The sequence below is a fragment of the Melitaea cinxia genome, chromosome 5 (assembly GCF_905220565.1).
Source record: "Melitaea cinxia chromosome 5, ilMelCinx1.1, whole genome shotgun sequence".
NCBI lineage: Eukaryota > Metazoa > Arthropoda > Insecta > Lepidoptera > Nymphalidae > Melitaea > Melitaea cinxia.
In genome coordinates this window covers 8,737,136-8,760,123 of record NC_059398.1, presented here as the reverse complement: position 1 = coordinate 8,760,123, position 22,988 = coordinate 8,737,136, and the positions used below count along the sequence as shown (strand labels likewise).

The window sequence follows — 22,988 nt, the reverse complement described above, 5'->3', positions numbered from 1 at the left end:
TTGTATTTTTTGTTCTAGGACCTACCGGATGAGTCTAAAATCAGTCAATAACCAAGATTCAATCTTTGATACATCTAGAAAACATAAACTAAGAGAAAAGTTAAAAAGACAGGAACTTTATTAAAAAAAAAATTAAATCATTACAGCAAAGAGTTAGACGTCTTTAAAACAGGGACTTGCCCTTCAGAGAAATCATCAATTACTTAAAAACACAATTTTCATTGACACAGATTTATATAATTCATTAAATCAAAACATGGCTGCAATCGATTTATTTAACAATTTGAAGCGAAAAAAGGAGTAAATATATTTAAAATTATAAACAGGTTTTTATTTTCACATACCCATTTTACCTATATTAAATTAATTGTTTAATAAAAATTTTAGGGACTTTTTTTAAAAAGTGTCAACACTTCACTCACTCACACATATTTAAAAAAGTGGCTTCACTTTTTTGTTCTAAGTGCGTTATCTATATTTTTTACTTAATCTATGTGTGCAGTAAATATACAGTATCATTCATTAGTGAATTGCCTATCCTTAGCAGAGTAATTTTTTTCCATGTTTAGTAAGTTTTAAAACACATTGAGAAAAGTAAATGTAACTTTGGAATTCCGCATTAATTGTATTTAGTGTCCATGTTAAGTTAGTTTGTAGTTGATTGATAATGATATTCCCATCTCTGCTATTCTAGCATGTTACTACAAAGAATAATATTATTAGAGTTCCGTAATACGTCAGGAAAGCAGTGTTAAAATTCGGAGGCAACTATGGTAAGTATTTTTACTATAAATAAAAGTACATATTTTTAAAACGACATTTTATTGATTTAACTGCAAATATATTAGTTTATATACAGTAGTACGGACGATAACAAAATGCAAACGGAGAGCCAGCTAGATTATTATCAATTCACACTCTGATATCAGCAATTCTATTTGTGAACTCTAGTAGTGTAAGAAGTCTCGAAAACAGCAACATATCAAATAAGGCTCGATGCTAAACTACAAAAAGTCGTTGTTAATTCCATAGCCTGTCGAGTTCACCAATGTCATTGCATACAATTCAAATCACTAGAACACCCTAATTTATTCAACATAAAAATACTGAAATATTTTTTCAAACAAATATTAATTGCTTTGTAGTAACTACTTAAACATTCTATTATGTACATTACCTCTATGATAAAGTCAGGAATATTTGCTCATTTAATACATGCTCATCAGAACAATACGCTTTATTTATTCCCAATTTAAATATTAATAAAAGAAATTAAGTTACTCATATATTATTAAATTTATTAATATGTGGCATTTAAAAAAAAATACCTGTACAAATTGTATTTATTATTGCATTTTATTTAAGACTTAACAATTTTTACAAATCAATCGATGAGTTATTTCACAGAACACAATTTCCCATTATGCTCTTTTAAATTCACTATTTTACAATAATTTCTAATAATAACAAATCTTTATGCACATAACAAACGCACAATAATGGTCACCTATTTATGCAAATAACAACAGTTTCATATTATTATGCATATAATTAATTTACACAGCTCTCAATAGTTTTAATGACAGATAATTTTCTAAAATATAGAATCATTACTGGAAGTTTATAGAATCATAAAAGGCCACCACTCAAGGCGAAGTAGACGAGATAATATGATTTAAAATCAGGCCAACACTATAATTTATATTGGCACTGCACACATGAAAAGTGAAAATAGATATATTGAACAAATCAATACTTACAACAAGAAAAATGCAAATGGCAGTGCTATTATGTATTATAATGAGCATCCTGACCAAATCTTAAGATTACAACAAAATGATCTAAGAAAACACAAAAAAAAAAATTATAAACTTACATAAGCGCCAATAACTTGTAATTTACCTATGAGACAGTTATTCATGGTTACTATAAAATGTTCATTTATAAGCGTATCATACTCTAGTGTAATTTGTGGGAGTTTAGACATAAATAAATCTGTCCACAGACATACATACTAGTAACGATATACAGCAGTCGATAGTTACAATTGTTGCACCGAAACGAGTCAACACTAAAATACAAACATTACGTACGAAATCAGTTTCTATTTCATATACGTTCACAACATAAAATAGATCACGTATAATTAAAATTTAATTTACTCGACGACTGGCAATCCGACCGACGAACGTAGTGCGACGCGACTGATAATGCGAGGTAGCTTTTCCTCGCCTACCAACGAGTTGAGTCTATGAAGGGGCTCGAGAAGAAACGCAACCTCATATTATTGGTCGGCGGTGGGCGGCGGAGCACTTCACGAGTCCGCAGGAATGTCCCACTCCGCCAGTCCGCGGTCCACCAGCTCTCTGTTCAAGAATATTACTTGCTGTGGACAGAAACAAAGCCTAGATTAGATTCATTTTACTTTACAAAATAAAAGCGATAACACTGAGTGAGGATAAGGATTTATTAGTAGTTTTATTAGTATTAACAAAAGTTATTGACACTTAAAAAGCATTATCAAATAAAAAAGAAATTTAACTTGATTCTTTATCAACACAAGTTATATCTATTACGACTAACTATTCATCTTATCTAATCTTCAATTACAATCGATGGTTACAATTTTCATGAATTATTAATTACACCTTCACACAAACAATGTTCTTTATATTTTCATAAAATATTAAAGATTTAATAAGTATTATATCAAATTCGTGTAGTAATTCCTTGAAAACTTGAATAAAATGATCCAACTTTGGAACCATTGTTTAATAATATCCATCAAGCAGATTCAGTAAATATTTTTAAGAATTGTTTGCACAAGTACTATCCCATGCACTGTCTTAAGTATTGATGTATTGGTATATTATAATATACTATAGATGTATGTATCATATACTATATGAAACTTGTATTATAGAACTATGTTCAGTATTTTCAGTTGATTAATGATGCCTGGAAGAGATAAGGTGATAAGAAAGATAAGGAAGGGATTATGATTTTAAATTGTAGATATTTTCTTGTGTGCAATAAAGTTTTAATAAATAAAAATTTTAGGTGTGTATCCTGTGTATCCATGTGGTGTATCCACCAACTTGCAGTAGAGCAACGTGGTGGATTAAGCTCTGATCCTTCTCCTATATGGGGAAAGAGGCCTTTGCCCAGTAGTGGGATATTACAGGCTGAAGCGTTTTGGTGTAATGGTGTGTGTGCGGTGTCGGCGGTCGCCGACCAACGGTCGCGGGTTCGATTCCCATTCCGAGTGGATATTTGTGTTTATATAAATATTTATTTTCAGCCTGGTTGTTAGTCCTTGTGGGACTCCCTACTGTGCCTCGGAGAGCATACTAAGCTGTTTTTCCCAGTTGTTATCATGTACACCTAATAACAATCGATACTCATGGTAGGAAATATATCTGCCAACACGTATTAGAGCAGCGCGGTGGATTAAGCTCTGATCCTTCTCCTACATGGCGAAAGACGCCTATCGCCTATGGGATATTACAGGCCAATGCTGTAATATCCTCCTGCAATTATAAATTTTTGAATTGTCACTACAAGCATTTTTGGGACTTATTCTGAAAGTCAAGATTCAAAATAAAAATCGCGGTAAGTCCCATAGAATAAGAAATATAAACAAATAATTAGTATCCCGCGGCACATGTCGGCGGGCAGTCGGGTCGGACCTGCGGGCTGAGCGTGAGGTAGAGGTGCACGAGCGGCAGGCCCTGCTCGTTGTAGCCCGCCACCTGCGCGTGCAGCAGCTGGCCCGCCGTCAGCCCCGCCATGATGCGCAGCGCCTCGCCGCTCCACTCCGCCTCTGGGGACACGATAAGATGAACATTGATATTATGATATATGGAATCAAAAACATACGGTTCACTTTACGATATGGGTTCAAAATTATATAGGCGCGTTTATTTATAACCTCCCCAAAAAATTAATTAGGTGTGATATTTTATTGTGTTGAATTATATTTGAGGATTACTAAAACGAGCAAAAAGCGAAGAAATATAACTTAAAATTGTCTGTAAGAGTAAGTGTGATAAGACTGCCTTTGCACTTTATTAATTTAGAATATTGTTATTTTGCTTATGTAATTTCTAACGTGCAATAAAAAATAAAACAATTTTACTTTAGAAATAATTTAATAGCAGTATATATTTTCAAAACAATTATTTATTCAAGAGTGGAGACTTCGAGAGACGAAATTAATAAATGTTAAAAATTCATGCGGACTCGAAAAGAAAATAATATAGAAAAATAAAATTCGTGTATGGAACATGAAAAGAAAATGAAAAGAACGTGAAAGACAAAAATAAATTTTACCAGTGACTAGAAATAGTTGAATAATATTTTTTTAAACTACAAAAACATTAAAATTTTATTTATAAAATACCAAACAATTTGTTTCTTGTGTCGTTTATTTTGTTGAAAGTATTTGATACTTTGCCAATAGAATATTTCCTCAAAGTATACAATCATGAACTCAAGTCACAACTATACTAGTTTGGAAAATGAAAAACAAAGATATAAGCAGAATAGGCAATAAATATGATGAATAATAATGATCTAATATTTTGCGGTTTCCATTAACAAAAGCAGTAAAAAAGCCTTAGTATTCAGAAACTAACCATCTTTAGCAGGTTTGACAAAGGCTAGTAGGGCTTCCGTTGCCTGGAAGGGCAGTGTCATGAAGTCCGCGTGAATCTGTTTTAGCTGATCGTTGTCCACAGTGAGGTAGCCTCCAAAATCGACCAGCTGTACAACAGACGTGTCATTCTCCTCTGATGTGGATATGATTTGTGCACGATACCAGTTGTTTTCAGTTGGAGCAGCACAGATAGAACCCTCTATTAAAAAAAAAATATGTATATATATTTCATGATGTTTTATACACAGAAAATACTATTAAATAAATAGTTGTGTCAGCGGCATTATATAATTTATATGTAAATCAGTTGAAACAAGTAGGTAATTATTATAAATATCAAAATAAATGAGGTCACTTGATAATGTTCTTTAAAAATTCCCTTTGAGAGGTAACAAAACAATGTGTCGTGAAATTTTTTGGACTACAGGTCTACAGTGGTGTACAGAAGTCTGTGATACCGATAAATTATAATATAAAAAAGAAACAAGCCATTTGATATTGTAAAATAAAATGACATAAATGATAAAGATATGTGGGACTTAGTGATGCAGTATTTGATGCAAGATTTTACCAAATGACATGGCCAATTTTTGTATGGGTGTTTGAACATAGTGTACACCAATGACTTTTGCTGTTATAAACTCGTGATAATAGGCACATTAAATTGTTATAATTACCAAACTCACAGAACTTGTCATTACAATAGACTAGACGTTAACATGTAAGGTTATGATTAAAAAGGTTATGATTTAAAAAACTAGGCGCTTCCACACAGTGAACAGTTTCGAATTATTATAGACTAAACTGATATAGTTTCAGTAATAATAGGTATTTAAACAAGGTAAAGGCCCCTTTGCATCGGTCGTATCCCTTTTTTTGCCAAGGGTTAGGGAAACAAAATAAAGAGTAAAAATTAATATTTATTTTATTTTCAATATTCTTGAATTGTCTTAAGTATGTTGTCTAAAAATCCTGCTGGAGCTTGAATATTGTTTTGGTGCCTTGCCCAAACAAGATACCAGATTACAGTCATTACATGACAACAACAACCAACAGTCCTGCTCCCTACAAGCCGTAGCGTGCATTTCATATAGGCAGAAAGGCACTGCCTACCTTGGCATGTTACTAAAAATGATATATAAAACACTAGCTGACCTGGCGAACTTCGTATCACCTTATTTTTTTCTGAAATATAATAATAACATAATATATCAAAATAAAATATAGCCTATCTTTTAAATTGGATCAAACTGCACACGGTGTGCAAATTTGACTAAAATCGGTTAAGTAGTTTAGGAGTCCATTGAGGACAAACATTGTGACACGAGATTTATATATATTAAGATGAACATTACAATTATTCTTGAATACATATTTTTGAAAAAGACATTAATCGTAATTCAATTTAAATCCGTTTTAAAAAAAATCCGCCGTCATATATGCGATATCGGCGCTTCGTGCGCATAACAAATGTTAGCAATGACAGTAAGACATAATATAATCCTACAATTTTATAATGTCGCGCGCGTCATATGGAATACGAACAAAGTATTGTGTTTTTAACATTGGTCGGTTTAACAACGAAATTAGGCACAGCCTAAGAATAACCTGTCAAATTAAATTGTCTTAAATTCGATACCGTTTGTACTAATAATTATGATTTTTAACACGGTCGCGTAATCGCAACATTCCACAGAGTAATATTATGACAATTCACTTTGAATTTTTCGTTTGTGCGTTCTTGTTATTAGTGAAAATACTAATATATTAGTGATGAATAAGTTTACTTGTGAAATATGTAACGGAGACGTGTGTTTGATGAAAGTAAATAGTGCATCGAAATTCAACACGTTCGATTTTACAGATAAATTAAAAATTGTTCAGGCGTATCGATTTAACACATAAATAACAATGACATTATAAATTTCGTTTTTTAATAAACAAGTACTTTCATTAAGCATACAATTTCGTAACTAATTAATAGTGTTATCATTGATTTCCTAATTTTTGACACAAACGAAATTATCAGAGTGCCGGCCTTATGAGGTCACTATGTCTATCCAGTAACTGATTTGTTTGATAGGTATCAGTTGGTTGCTGTACGTGTATTTAAATGCCTGCATTATTAGTATAAATGCACTTTAAGTGTCCAATAATTTACTTTTCTTTTCTTGAAATTATCTAAAAGCCTCTATTTCCAACAAAATTGAAATAAATTAGAAAAAAAATTGCGCGTAAGTGCAGTGTGGCTGTTCATTTTTTTTTTGGCTGCCTACCCTGTTTAAAAACTTTATGCACGCCACTGCCTACAAGGCAATTCATCATTACAGCCTATACAGTCCACACCTGGACATAGGCCTCCACAAGTTTACGCCAAAAATAACGTGAACTCATGTGTTTTGCCCATAGTCACCACGTTGGGCAGGCGGATTGGTGATAGCAGTACTGGCTTTGTCGCACCAAAGACGCTGCTTCCCGCCTACAAGGCAATTACAATAGCCTAAAATAGCTTCCAGCCGGCCTAGCATGCATACAACGAGATATCTCTTGACGAGAGAGAGAGATAATGTCTACATCGAGTATTTTCTCGATTACCCTAACATGCGCACTACGAGAGACAAAATTCTCTTCCGAAGACTTCGCCTTGTCGAGTAGAGAAACATTATCAACCATAATCACAACTGAATATCATTCTTATTTCTTATGTCGTAAAGTTGAATTTACAAGATTATTGACCAATTTCAAACGAGTGACACATGTTTTATTTAACAATGTTCTCGGCCTTTTGGCTAAGATAAAAAGTGTATATCTAATTTAAAAAATAAAACGGCGTAAGTAAATGAATTTAATTATATATGTAAAACAATATGCTCGTGTTGTGCTTTATATCTTGTCGCACATTAGATAATTGTAATTCTATCACGCAGTTTTTTTTTTTTAATTTTTAAAATTTTTTGAATTTTTGAATTTTTTTTTTTGATTATTGATTTTACTTTTATTCTATTTAATTTTATTTTTAATTATTGATTTTTTTAATATAATTTTGTTTTGTTTTTTATTCTGAATGTTGTCTTGTCTTGTTGTACTAACCCAATATGGACTTATACTTTGGTCTGAAATAAAGTATTATTATTATTATTATTTAGAATAAGAAGCAACAGGGCGCAAATACGTTTTTTGTGTCATTATATGGCACACTTCACTCGACTTTTCGCATTTCCCGCTCTTCGTATACCGAAATTATATAATTATAATAGGGAAACGCCATGGTATACAAAAAATAGGCACCCGGTTTTATTTATTTTTTATTTATCGTCTTTCTCGTCGATAATATTGAAGACGAGAAGTTTCTCTTCCTAAAACGACAAAATTCGACAAAATTACGATGTCATGTTAGCTTCCGTAGAGATAGATATCACAGATCACTAAAATTTAATGATTATCTCTTCTTGACGTAACGAGAAGAGTATCGCGTGCACGCATGTTAGCTACTGTAGACATAGAGAGATAATACGAGAAAAGGGGTAGACAAAATTTTGTCGTGGCGCGCATGCTAGGCCTGCAGGACAGAATCACTATTATGTTCAGTGTCAAATAAAACATAGGCAAAAGTACGGGTCAAAAATATTAGAGAATAATCGCAAAAACAAACACAGTAGGTACAACGAACGCAAGAGCACCGAAGAAACGAACGACAATCCAATCAAATAACAATATCGTAACATTGACGGTTGACATAGACTATGACACATTGTCAAGCACGTAAACACGTTCCATTTTATGTATTATGTTGCAGAATGTGGGAATGCAATTAAATAATACTCATATTATAATCGTTATTTAAATACGTTGTTGTTTTTTTTTCATCTATTGAATGAAAAATTATCACTAAAGACAGTTTCGATATGAATAAAATGATCCTAATAAAAGAGTTTGTTATCCAAAAACGTGTCTACATTGGTAATACGCATGGTGAGGAACGTCCATTATCTATACATATAATAAAATGGTAGGAAAGTCAAAACTGTACATTAAATATTTTTTTAAAAGAATATTTGGGGTGTGATCTACAATCGATCGTGAACCTTTATTTCTTCAACGCATTCTGTAACAACGTGTAATCTAACGACGCATATTTGAATGTTGTTGTTATTATGTTAATAACCATGCTATAAGCTTCACACTATAAATAAAGACATTCTGTAGTATATTTAGTATCAGCATTGCACCCGTGCGAAGCCGCGGCGGGTCGCTAGTTTTAAATAGATTTCTCTATATACAGTATGGCGGAAGTTGACGAATTCATCTTGTATTGCTTATTTTTATTAAATAAAAACTGACAAGATCAGAGAGATTAAAAACTACGTCATAATTCATCTTTCTCTTTTTAATATTTAGTAAATATGTATATGTATGTGAACGTGGAATGTACTTTTTGGCCATGTCCTTTGTATAAAAAAAGGTAATGTATTAATCACAGCGTAAAAAGAACCAGTGGGCCAACGCGTTTGGAGTCACGCGAAATGCCGCTTTTGTGTAGACATTCGTCATTGCTGCAGGGTTGTCACAATATAATATATATTTTATATCATCCGTTCTACAATTGTGTATTTGTATTTGTGTATGTAGAGTACGAGGAACAAAATGAAAAAAATATTGAAGTACATAATATGACGAGGTTTATTATAAAAAATTTAAAAAAGAACAAGTTCGACAGGCTAGTATAACTAATACCTAACATTATTGTTATTATAAGCAGATGTGCTTTTAATAATATTCTCAAGATACCAAAAAAAAGAACGGATTCTTTTAAAATCTACAAATGTGAAACTGAAACGTATTTTCGACATTTAGATTTACTAGTTTGCAGATTGCGATTGTTGAATTTGACGATGTAGTAGATTCTCATACATAGAAACAATTTTAATAAAAATTCAGACAAACAATAAACATAATAACATATATGGCAAAACAACGTTTGCGGGGTCAGCTAGTATCTATATATTAATATGTGAAGAAAATATTATAAATATATAAAAAAAAAATTATAGAGTAACTGCAGATTTTTACCAGTTTTTCTCTGCAGAATCTGCATTCCGAACTGGTGGTAAAAACAAGTAAACTTTATATTTATTGAAAATATAATATATTTTTTTATAAATATATTTTTGATTTTGATTATGTACAGAATTATTGTAAAAAAATAATAATAATCGAAAACGTAGTTTTGAAGTTATTATGGGCCCTGGCTGAAATCGTGAGTTGTAAGGTTTGGTATAAATGGCGGATTACGCGGATTCATCTAAAAACTCCACAAAACATTCTTGAAAGGCTCCCATTGAGAAATTTGAATTAACAAATGCCTAAATAAGAGGGTTAAATACACCGCCCTTCAAATCAAAAATTTGATAAATAATAATATATCTCAACCAGGAGACAAGTTTAAAATATCGGTGTCAGGCTGATACGAGACCAGTAAGTTGATAGCAGTGATGTAAAGGTCAGTGCACCTTTCAAAATACATTTAATAAAAATCAGTGTCAGGTAAGAGACACATAAGTTGACGGCAATGAAATCTTTGTGTATGTGAAGGTTTACATATATAATCAAATAAAAAAATGGGCTAGGAATTCTTTTTTCACACAGAATCCATTATACCTACAGAACCTTTCCTTTGAAGGAAACCAATCAAGAATCTGCAAAACAATATTAATGTCCTTATCATGTCTAGAAGAGTTTGCTGTTTTAGCAATAAGATTGCTTGGTTGTAGTTTGCGACTATAATTTTATTATTATATAAATGTAAAGTTTAGGTCACCTGTCAACGGGCGCGGCAACGCTGGCACATCCGGGGCCTGGTAGGTGGCGGCCATGAGGCGGTGCAGCGCGTGCAGCGAAGGGAACGTCGGGTGAAGAGGCTGTTGCAGGAAGAAGTGCCCGGCGCTGACGATGCACGTCATTATTGTGTCGTTGTTCACTGATTCAACGAGCTGTAAATGATAGTTATAGCATACAATGTTCGCTAACCAACTTTTTTTTTATATAACTAGATCGGCAAACAATCGTACGGCTCACCGTACGTACGGCATTATCGTAGCTTATATACGCCTGCAACAACAGAATCATCGCAAGCGCGTTGCTGACCCTATCCCTCTATACCCTATCTAAACTATAAAACAACCATTACGCCCAATTGCTTGGGTTTTTGGTAAGCAAAAAAAAAAAAATTAAAAAAAATGTACTGATAAAAAAAAAATTAAAGGCATTGTAATACCACCAGCGTTGGACCACGTTCTATCTATACTAAGTATAGTATGTAATAAATTAATTTAAAGCTTGTAGGTAATAATTATGATAAAAATAATTGTGTTTGCTCGCAAACGAAAAAAAACCGACTTCAATTACATCGACGAGTAATACAACGTAGATCGACGAAAAAATAGTCAAGTAACTACGCGTTATCAAAGATAACTCAAAAAGTAGTTATCAGATCTCAATAAAATTTATATGTGACCACATGACAAACATCAGCTTTCAATTAAATTAAAAATTATTAAAATCGGTACACCCAGTAAAAAGTTATTGCGGATTTTCAAGAATTTCCCTCGATTTCTCTAGGATCCCATCATCAGATCCTGGTTTTCTTATCACGGTACTAAACTTGGGATATCTCCTTTCCAACAAAAAAGGATATCAAAATCGGTACATCTAGTAGAAAGTTATGCGGTATAATACAACGTAGGTCGACGAAAAAAGCGTCAAGTAAAAACGCATTATTAGATATAACTCGAAAAGTAGTTGTTAGATCTCTTGGCACACACCACCTTTCGATTAAAAAAAAAAATTGTCGAAATCGGTCCACACGGTCAAAAGTTCTGATGTAACATACATAAAAAAAATACAGTCGAATTGAGAACCTCCTCCTTTTTTGGAAGTCGGTTAAAAATAATCATTAACACCTGTTTCTCTTTTTGCGAGTACGAACATCGCACCTGGCGCCTGGAATTTGTATTGGTCATACAAAATATGTTTTCCGTAGTCTAGGCGTTTTTGCTTGTGTATTGTGTATGTTTCTAGATACAGGAGTATATCCTAGTACCCGTTGGTGTACGTGACCGTAGAAGCCGTTAAGTGTAAGGTGTTTTTGTATTTTGTTTATTTATTTATAATATATATAAAATTATATTAAAACTAGCTGTGCGCGCGACTTCGTCCGCGTGGACATTAACAAAAAAGTTAGTGTTTAGTTTGCAGAGTTATAAATTTAATTTTCTAAAATAAAAGTAGCCTAAGTTACTCGTTATTACATCAGCTATCTGCCAGTGAAAATCGAACCATCCGTTTCAGAGATTAGCCGGAACAAACAGACAGGCAAATAGATTTATTTGTATAGATGTAGTAATAATTGAAGATGAAGCTTTGTATATAGATAGCTCCTACGTGATCGAGAATACGTGAGAAAAACTACGAAGCGTAACATAAATAATTATAGAAATTTATATTCACGTTAATATAGTAATTCTTGTATATGTACATAAAAAAGTCGCGTCATGTAAATTTTATTATTAAAAATGATGTCAAGGTTTCAAAATCGAGGACATGTGCGTTAATTATACTTTCAAAGAAAAAGCAACCCTTGATCAATAAAATATGAAATAAATAAAATATAACGATCATACCACTTTTGTTAGTTTATTCATTTCATTATAGAACAAATTTCTCAGAACAGAAAGATTTATAAATCTCTAACTACCAACAACGAAATTTCATATATTATTTTTACTGTCTACGGTTTATAATAATTGTATATCAGATAGCAGATTAAAAGTGACAAAACAAAACATAAATACAACATTATTTTATAAATAATATTTTTTTTTTTCGTAGTCTTATTTAGTAAACGAACCCCTGTCAATACGTAATTCACGTTTTTTCCGCATTTACCGCTCACTTTCACAATTTGTAATACTCCATTTACTATTTATTTCACTAAAAAGAAATATCAATTTATCATTTTAAACACATAAAAATTATTAAAATACGGATTTCGAGAGTACAGATAATTAATATTTTCGAATATGACATTTTAATATCTTTTTTTTATGAGGCAAATAGGAATGTGGTCATAATATTTTTAGAGGTGAATGAGTAGCGTGAGCGATAAAATAGGCCGTGTTCTTTACCTATATTTTTAATTTTATAATAATTTATTATTCTTAATCACCACATAGTATAAAACAAAGTCGCTTTCTCTGTCCCTATATCCCTATGTCCCTATGTATGCTTAAATCTTTAAAACTACGCAACGGATTTTAATGCGGTTTTTTTTAATAGATATAGCTATCGAAGAGGAAGGTTTATATGTATAATAACATCCATTAAATAGTGGAAAAATACTGTTATTTTTGAGTTTTCTAATGCGATGTCGTAAATAATTACATTTTTCTGCTTACATTGCAAACGCAGGCTGAACCCTACGAGATTTATCAAAATAATGTACTAAGTATTGTACACATTGAAAATGTCTACAGAAAACTCCGCTATGGTATGTCTATCTCTTATGGATATCCCACACTAACATTTTTTTGTCATTTACTTTTTACGACAAATAATGGCTAATTTTCGAAGCGATTTTGACCAATACAGCATTATTGCTTATCTAATTAAATACCTTAAATACATTGTTGATTTAATATAGATCTATAAGGCTCTTTACAGCACATAATTTAAATGAATATTTTCGAAGATATTACAAATTTAAAAATTCGGGACGTAGCGTTTGCGGCGGTTCCGGCCGGCCGGGGCGGCGGGAGCGTGCCTATAGTATAGTATAATAATTGTGTTTGCACGCAAACGAAAAAAAAAACCGACTTCAATTACATCGACGAGTAATACAACGTAGATCGACGAAAAAATAGTAAAGTAACTAAGCGTTATCAAAGATTACTCAAAAAGTAGTTATCAGATCTCAATAAAATTTATATGTGACCACATGACAAACATCGGCTTTCGATTAAATTAAAAATTATTAAAATCGGTACACCCAGTAAAAAGTTATTGCGGATTTTCAAGAGTTTCCCTCGATTTCTCTGGGATCCCATCATCAGATCCTGGTTTCCTTATCATAGTAATAAACTAGGGATATCTTCTTTCCAACAAAAAAAGAATGACCAAAATCGGTACATCCAGTAGAAAGTTATGCGGTATAATACACCGTAGGTCGACGACAAAAGCGTCAAGTAAAAACGCATTATTAGATATAACTCGAAAAGTAGTTGTTAGATCTCAAATCAATTTAAATGGGACCAATTGGCACACACCACCTTTCGATTAAAATAAAATTTGTCTAAATCGGTCTACCCGGTCAAAAGTTCTGATGTAACATACATAAAAAAAAAAAAAAAAAATACAGTCGAATTGAGAACCTCCTCCTTTTTTGGAAGTCGGTTAAAAAAGTAAATAAGTAAAAATGTAGTGTATAAATTTAGATATTCCAACATAGATTATTAGATAAACAGAAATTTTCATGGTTTAGGAAAAGAAGAATTGTTTTGCTCTAAAGTTAACGCGTGCGAGCCACGGGCAGTAATGAATAAATCAAAACTACAGGATCGATTTTAATCATTTTTTCAGTGAATGACATATATTATATATCCGTGCGAAGCCGGAGCGGGCCGCTAGTAAGTTATTTTTTTTTTTTTTTTATTTTTTTTTTTTTTAGGAACAAACAGTTGCATACAATGTTATAAAAATACATTTATGATAATAATTTTAAACCTATAGCTCCCTGAAATACCATACAAAATAAAAAATAAAATAAAATATGAAACTTGTACAGCTAGATTGTTACATTTTTAAAAGAAGAAAATATTTTATTCATTCAATCTCTAATTAGATCTCTTTTAAAGATATTTTTACTCATACCAAATATATCTATATCACTTAATCTATCATTATACAATTTACATGTACGTCGTATGAAACTATTGGCGGTGTAGCGTGCCCTACTTTTAGGTATTGTAAACAAATCCTTTTTGCGGACACTTCTTTCTTGCCTGCGAGGAATGCGGAAGTAGATATTAGAAAGCAGAAAAGGGGCATCAACCATATTATTCAGAATCTTAAATAGATAAATTGCATCGTTACAGTCTCGCCTTTCAGCAAGGCCTGACAGCTTGTGTACTTTTAAAGAACTGCTATAGTCTATATAATTATTGCCAACTCTATACTCCAACGACTTAAGAAATTTCTTTTGCAATCTCTCTATTTTCTCTACATGTACTTTTTGATAAGGATTCCAGACGCAGCTAGCAAATTCTAAACGACTACGGACATAGCTGTTATATAGAATCTTATAGGTGAAAGCACTTTTAAATGGTTTACCCACACGCAAAATGAAACCTAAAAATTTATATGCCTTATTTAAAATATTTTCAATATGAGATATGTAACTTAATTTAGAATCTAAAATAACGCCAAGATCCCGGATTTCATTAACTTTTGACAAAACATTATCGCATAACTTATAATTTTTATGGATGGGATTTTTTTTACGAGTGTATGTTATTGCAAAGCACTTGTTTATGTTAAGGAAGAGATTATTACTATGGCAATAATCAACGAAACTATTGAGATCTTCCTGTAAAAGATCCGAATCATTGGTATCCTGAATAATCCTAAATATTTTAGTGTCGTCGGCATACATTAATACCCTAGAGTTACTGATTGAGTCAGAAAGATCATTAATATATAAGGTAAATAACAGCGGACCTAAATGCGAACCCTGTGGAACTCCAGAGGGTATATCCTTATACCGAGAACGATGACCCGATATTACAACAGCCTGACTACGATTTCTTATATAAGAAGATATCCAACGGAACAAATCTCCGTGGATTCCGAGATGGAAAAGCTTTGAAAGCAAAGTATTGTGACAGATTTTATCAAACGCTTTAGCAAAATCAGTGTAAATGGCATCAACCTGAAGATTTCGATCCATGGCTTCAGTTACCATTTCAGTAAATGATAATAAATTACTTTCAACGCCACGACCCCTGCAAAAACCATGCTGATTTATTGAAAGCACTCGTCGTACTGCATTGAATATCTTAGCAGCTATGATCTTTTCAAGTATTTTACCAAATTGACACAACTTAGATATAGGACGGTAATTGACAATATCTTGTGTTATACTGCCTTTTGGTATTGGTGTTATCCAAGCATTTTTCCATAAAGATGGAAAGCAACCCTCGCTCAAAGATCTCTTAAAAATAAGAGTAATTGGGAGAGTTAGTCCGCTGGAGCATTTACTGATAAGTAAAGGATGCACACGGTCAGGACCAGCACCTTTACTAGCATCTACATTTTTCAACTCTTTATACACTAGATCTTGGGTAATATCAAGTGAGCTTATTTCAATGACTGTGTTTTTAGTTGTATCTAGGCATACAGTTGAATTACCCAATGGCCCCTCAAAAACGGAATAGAAATGTTCATTAAAAAAATCGCATATCCGCTGTTCATCTGACGTCGTTACTCCCTTGTAAGTCATAGTCCGTGGCAGACCCTTAGAGGCTTTTATTGTTTTTATATATGACCAGAAGAAGTTAGGATGTGATTTAATTTTATTTTCTGCATAACTAACATAATCCGTAAAACATTTAATTTGCATAGATTTGGCACGTTTCCTAAAAATTTTAAAACTTTCATAATCAAGTGGATTTTTATAAATTTTCCATTTTTTGTGATATTTATTTTTTTCGTTTAAAAGTTTTCTAAGAGGTTTGTTGTGCCACATTGGAAAGGAACACGATTTGTTTATTAATTTACGAGGAACAAATTTAGTAATTAAATCATCTAAAATGTCATAAAAAATCTTTACACAAGTTTCTACGTCAGACGAATCGAACAGTGTATGCCAATCAATATTTTTTAGTTGTGTGTTAATAGAGTCAAAATCACCAGCAGAAAAATTAAAAGTGTAAGAAGGTACTGATTTCAAAGGGGGTGTTAAATTAATCGCGAAATCTAATTCTATAGCTTTATGGTGTGCATCTTCAGGTAGTAAATATTCGATGGCGGCTGTAGTTTTACAATTAAAATTACTCATGACTAAATCTAAAATACGTTTTTTTGCATTAAGTACACCATTCGATTGAGTAAGTCCAGTAAAATTTAAGAAGTCATTCAATAATTCAACTGCGTAATTATTATTTTTATTTAGTAGTTTTTTGTTCGATGATGCATCACAATCAATCCAAATGGCATCAGAAATATTAAAGTCACCCGTTATCAAGAATAAATCATCTGGATGGTCGTTTATTATATGACTAGTCTTTTCAAAAAAGTCGGTTAGAGCGGCACGATAACCAGGACCATGTGGTATATAGACGCAAGCCATGTTAAGATATTTTTCATGATTGTTACACAATGGTATGGATATCCAAATGTACTCACAGCAAGCAGGCGATGGTCCCGGCCAATTACGAAGCAATGGTTGCAGTTCATTGCGAATAGCCACAATAACACCACCGCCACGCGTCGTGCCACTCTCAACGTGTGATCGGTCACAACGAAATATAGCATATCTAGCATCAAAAAATTCTCTGTCATAGAAATCTGATGTTAACCAGCTTTCGGTGATAAATAAGAAATCGTAGTCAACCTGAGCGACTTGACTTAAGAACTCGTACGACTTAGTCCGTAAGCCCCTAACATTTTGGTAGTAACCTAGCAGTGATTTAAAAACCACCATCCCTTTAAATAATGAATATTTGAGTCTGATATATACTCATATACGGTATCCGCTCCTCGCAAGCAACAAGGATCAATTTTAAATATGTTTTCAACATTATTTACAATGGTAAAGCTACTGCAAATATAAGAGATACTTTGTTGCCTCAAAAAAAAGATAATACAAAGATATAGAAATGGTACAAGTGGTAACAATTCCTTTCTCGAGAAATAATATATAGATACTTGCAGCTAAAGTTAATAAAAAGTTATAAAAGAATGTTACCGTATAGCGATTTGTTATTATGTTTTAGATATTGTTTTTTTTCTTTTTATTTATATTCAGCGTAAAAAATGCTGACAAAATATTATTAATGTCATTATTTTATAGTAGTGTTTATTTGTAAAGGTTTTATTTTATATTATGAATATTTCTGAATATCAATTTCACCCTGAACATTTTTAACGCTATCCCATATAATATAAAAGTATAGCACATAGCATTGGCATAAAAGTTTATTGTAGTTCACAGGAAACTTTAGTGGGATTTAGTATCAGACTTAGGATTGATTACCCAATGAGAGCTACGTGAGAAACAGTGTTATCAATCCTTTTGTTTAGATATTAAAGAGAGTGTACCGCCGGCGCAAGGGTTTATATTCATAGTGAATACAAATAATATGACAATGACAATATTTTGTCGTAAATTTTATTTTTGACATCTTTTTACCAACCATTTCACATAAACGAAATATAAATTTGTTGCGTTTTAATTATTTTTTTTTCTCGTTATTCTGTACTTCTACTAATTCTTAGCAAAAATATTCAATATATTATTAGGTTTTAAAATAATTCTAGCAATATGTTAGCGTTTAATATTTGAACATAAAATCAATTTTACTTTCGTCTATGGCTTATTAATATTGTTCATTCATACAATATTACTCTATTGTCTATGGTCGGAAGTACGCCATATTTGTTTACTATGTAGGACTGTTCCAAAAAAATAGAATATAAATACATACTTGTTTATTTTGATATGTAAATACATATGGCACTGGACAAAATTTTAAATAATCCTACTAATATTATAAACGCGAAAGTTTGTATGTATGGATGTATGGAGCACCATACTGCAGCACGGCGCCGTGCCGTGGACATGGGGCCGGGCCCTAAGAGTTTATGTTAGAAACAAACACTTTATTCTTGACTATGATCTCAATACTAGATAAATGTGTATTTAAAACTAGATTGCTTAAAGTGGATTGCACAAAACAATTATTATTCAATAAAAACGGAAGGAACTATGTAATGTTCAATATCACTCAATAGCACTCCTCAAAAAGTTATTATTGAAATGACAATATGTAACACAATTTATTTATTACTTCTTGTATAAATATAGTCAAACACTTTCACATAATAAAAAAAGGAAAAAAAACAGCAGTACATAAATAAAATTAAACAAAACGTAGTTATAATGACAGCATGCGAAGGTGGTCTTATTACTTTAAGCAGTCTCTTCCAGACAACCCCTCGATTTTATTGTAAAAATTAAAAAAAGAAACAATTTTTCTATGAACTACTTTCTTTCCTTCTTTTGAAATAAGAATTGTGAATACTTTTAGAAAAATTCGCATGACAGAGAAATTTCTCAGTTTTATATATTTTTTTAATGATTGTTTTAGTATTTTATTTCCACCAATCCATCCATTCCATATTAAATAAAAAATTATTAGTCAGTAAATTACTATACAGTAAAGATAAAGCAAGTGTTTTGCATACTTACTTGAAGAAATTCTGGTATTACTGGGTTTAGACTTTGACATAATTCAGCACTAATTTCTTCAGTAGAAAAATTTGGAAACCTCTTTTCAGGGAATTTTTCTTTAATCATTTCTAGAGCTGCTTCTATTTCAGTTTCTGTACCTATAAAACAAATATAAATGAATATAGCAAACTGTGTTTAATAATAATTACAACATGTACCATCTGTCTTTATACATACCTTCTATTGCACAAATTTTTTGTTTGATTAACTCGGGATGTCTTCTCACATAAACTGTTGCACCCGTTTTTGCTTTAATTTTAGTTACAAATGAACCAAATTTTCCTATTAATAAACCAACTAAAGTTTGTGGTATTATAAATTGGTGTATTCTCAAATCAGTTTCTAAAGGAACTGTGTTCATATTCATATTTGCAGGAGGTGGACTGGCTGCTTCTGAGCAGCCTTTACCACTGTCACTTGAACCCTTTAAAAAATAAACATATTATTAAAAACATATACAAATTTACATAAATTAAATTTATACAAGTGATAAAACTAACTTCACTATGACTGTCTGAAAAATGACACGTAGATGGACTTGCCATCATTGGATCTACTGGACTATGATTTGCTGAATCCCTCTCCGATATTCTTCTACTTTGTGGAGGTAAGAAACTGTTGGCATCATTACTTGGTTCATTACAATCATTTGATTCTTCAACTGCTTTATCTTCAGTATTATCATTGTCTTTATTTGTAATATTATTATTATTAATATGTAAATTTTCATTATTAGTTGTTGTGTCCTCTGCAGTGTCATCATTTTCAGATACTGCAGATGCACATTTCAAACTATCTGACTGAGAAGTATCCTTCTCAGAGTTATTAGATAAATCATTAACTATGCATTTTGAATGACCTTCATCAGAACTTTGAATACTAATATTATCACAAGTGTTATTTACTACTTCAGTTTTAAAAGATGAGTACAAATTATGTTGTGAATCCTTAACAATAATACAATCCTCCCTAAGGTAAACATCATCTGTTTTGTCTGAAGTCAGAGACATTTTCTTTTCTTTCTCTAGAGATTTCTTTTTTATAATTTTTTCAATCTCCAAATCAATTTCCTCATCAGTCATTTCCAGTGGAGAGGATCTCTGTGATCCACTGCCATTTGGAATTATATCAATAGGTGCCGACTTAATTATGGAACGCTCAATCTTACTTATTGGCGAAGACCTTAACAGTTCAGCTTCAGCATTTAAAGCATTTGCCAACTCCTCTTTTAAACTTTTCAGTCTTTCTCTCCCGCCAGGGTCAGATTTTGCGTACTCCCTCTTTTTCTTGAACCAAAAAATGCCTAATAATACAGCTATTGATGGAACCGACCACATGAGCAACTGTCGACAAGGTGCCATTGTAATAAGCCACTTTTACCAGCCAAACTACAACAAAAGGAATTCGTAAAATTGCACATTATCACGTGAGATTCGGTACCGATAGTATAAAAAGAATAACAATGTTGAAATTTTTTTCTATTTTACCTACTAAAAAAAATACAGATGTTTTAAAACAGAAGATGCAATTAGAGCTGCGTTATAATCCAATAACATCACTAGTTTAGTATTTTAAATCAAACATTAAAGTAGTGATTTTTGCAAGACATTATTTTTTTTATTAGTGCTTAATCTTATTAAGCGTGATAAAAAGTATTCAAGTCACAAGCGATTATTGTAAGAGTTTATTCGTAACTCAAGGTGCAAAAGAAGGGTGGTATAATGCGCATTGTAGTTCTTAGTGATTTCAATGTGGTTTTTTACATGAAAGTGAATGTTTGTGCGGTGGTTATGGTTCTTAGCTTTTTCAAAATGATATATGGCATTTTTGGAATGATATGATTTTTTTGTCATATAATTTTTAGCACCTTTGGTGGTACTGTGTGGCTACGGTACTAAAGAATATAGCCACCCCCTCTCTTCCCGTGGGTGTCGTAAGAGGCGACTAAGGGATAACACAGTTCCACTACCACCTTGGAACTTAAAAAGCCGACCGGTGGTGGGATAACCATCCAACTGCTGGCTATGAAATACACAGGCTGAAGACGGGCAGCAGCGTCTTCGGTGCGACAAAGCCAGCCCTGCGGTCACCAACCCGCCTGCCTAGCGTGGTGACTATGGCCAACACACATGAGTTCACGCTATTTTTGGCGTAAACTTGTGGAGGCCTATGTCCAGCAGTGGACTGTATAGGCTGTAGTGATTGGTGCGACAAAGCCAGCCCTGCGGTCACCAACCCGCCTACCCAGCGTGGTGACTATGGGCAACACACATAAGTTCACACCATTTTTAACGCGAACTTGTGGAGGCCTATGTCGAGCAGTGGACTGCAATACGCTGATATGACTGACTGATATAACTTTTAAAATTATTTATAGGATGTTTGGTGCAAGGTCGGGAGGTCTATGTTCAGCATTAGAATAAAAGAATGAAGGTAAGATTATTGGAGTTAGTTGGTTTAGTAATGCCAAAAAAATTGATAGCCAATAATCCTAAAGAAGAAAAAGGTTATTCGTGTCAACTATACAGCTGTAAATACAACTTGTCATAAGACAAATAAGCTGAGCTTTGCTAAGCTAGTAACAACATGAATGGCATAATTTCATAAAATACTTTATAATTTTCATATATTATAATAATAATATTCATAATATTCATAATTTTAAATAATTTCATAATTTTCATAAAAGGGTACAATAGAAAAAAATTCAGTGTTTGTTTGTGTCCTCATTTTTTAAATAGTGATAACAACTTTATATTCCAAGATTGTGACAAAATGGTGATAATAGATAACACGACGTGAATTACATACATTAAATGATAACTTAAAATTTATTCCGAATTCTTTGAAAAAAGTTAGGAACATATTTTTATGCATTAAATTGGTTAAGTTTATGAGTTACAAATACAATAAAAGTTACATCAAATTGTTCAACAATATTCAAATTCTTTATCTCGCGTAAGTTATGAGTTATGACTTAACATGGCATATCACATAACACTAAATTTTAACACCGAACATTTTCGCAGGGAAATTGTCTTGGAGAGCATGGCTTGATCTAAAAATGTAAAAGTTGTCCGACCAATCTTACCGTGACAGTTACGAGACACGTATACATTACTTTCTCTACCATGCTTTATATATAACAAACGTGCCTTTTTTTACTTTTAAATTAAAACTTATTACATTGTTAAGTGAGGGTCACGAGCATTATGGAAACCTTCACGGACAACACGTAAGCATTTGGTACCGAATTGAAAATGAAAGGTTACGCAATTTTACAGATGCCAAAATTTTGTTTCAAAGAAATTTAATTAAATTATTACGATCGTTTTCTTTGTTTTACGCATATTCTAGTACACTAAGCGATTTACATTTACGACCTAGTCAAGAGCCGACCCTGTGGTCCAAATCTGGAATTGTTACCGGTATTGAGGAAGTTTGAATACTTACTTTACAAATCGAAGTAAATAAATAAACACTTACTGAACAAGAAAATTAAACAATGCAAAACATGTGATAACTGTAATACACTACAAACAAATTTGTCTCAATTATTAAAATACCAACAATCCACGTGCTCACAATGTTTTCTACCGAAGCACAACAAATTTCAATATGGCGGTGGCAAGCTGGCAACTTTCCAAAATAACTCAAAATGTTTCCATTCATTTTTTAGACTAGCAATATGTACTATTAGTTGTTTTAAACTTTTAAAACTTACGAGTTACGGCAGCGATACACATCCATACATCACTAACTTGTTTT

At 32.3% G+C, this 22,988-nt stretch overlaps 1 protein-coding gene across 1 annotated transcript; it reads right to left on the bottom strand.

The window, feature by feature from the left end:
* Positions 1 to 805: 805 nt before the first annotated feature.
* On the bottom strand, positions 806 to 22,864 carry LOC123653521 (A-kinase anchor protein 1, mitochondrial). Its single transcript, XM_045589511.1, has 9 exons — positions 22,674 to 22,864; positions 19,721 to 20,608; positions 19,398 to 19,644; positions 19,179 to 19,318; positions 17,636 to 17,641; positions 10,476 to 10,647; positions 4,638 to 4,856; positions 3,690 to 3,823; positions 806 to 2,386 (listed from the first exon to the last, which is right to left on the bottom strand). The coding sequence occupies exons 2-9, from the start codon at positions 20,579 to 20,581 to the stop codon at positions 2,315 to 2,317; spliced, it is 1,851 nt and encodes a 616-aa protein (XP_045445467.1). The 5' UTR covers positions 20,582 to 20,608; positions 22,674 to 22,864; the 3' UTR covers positions 806 to 2,314.
* Positions 22,865 to 22,988: the final 124 nt, after the last annotated feature.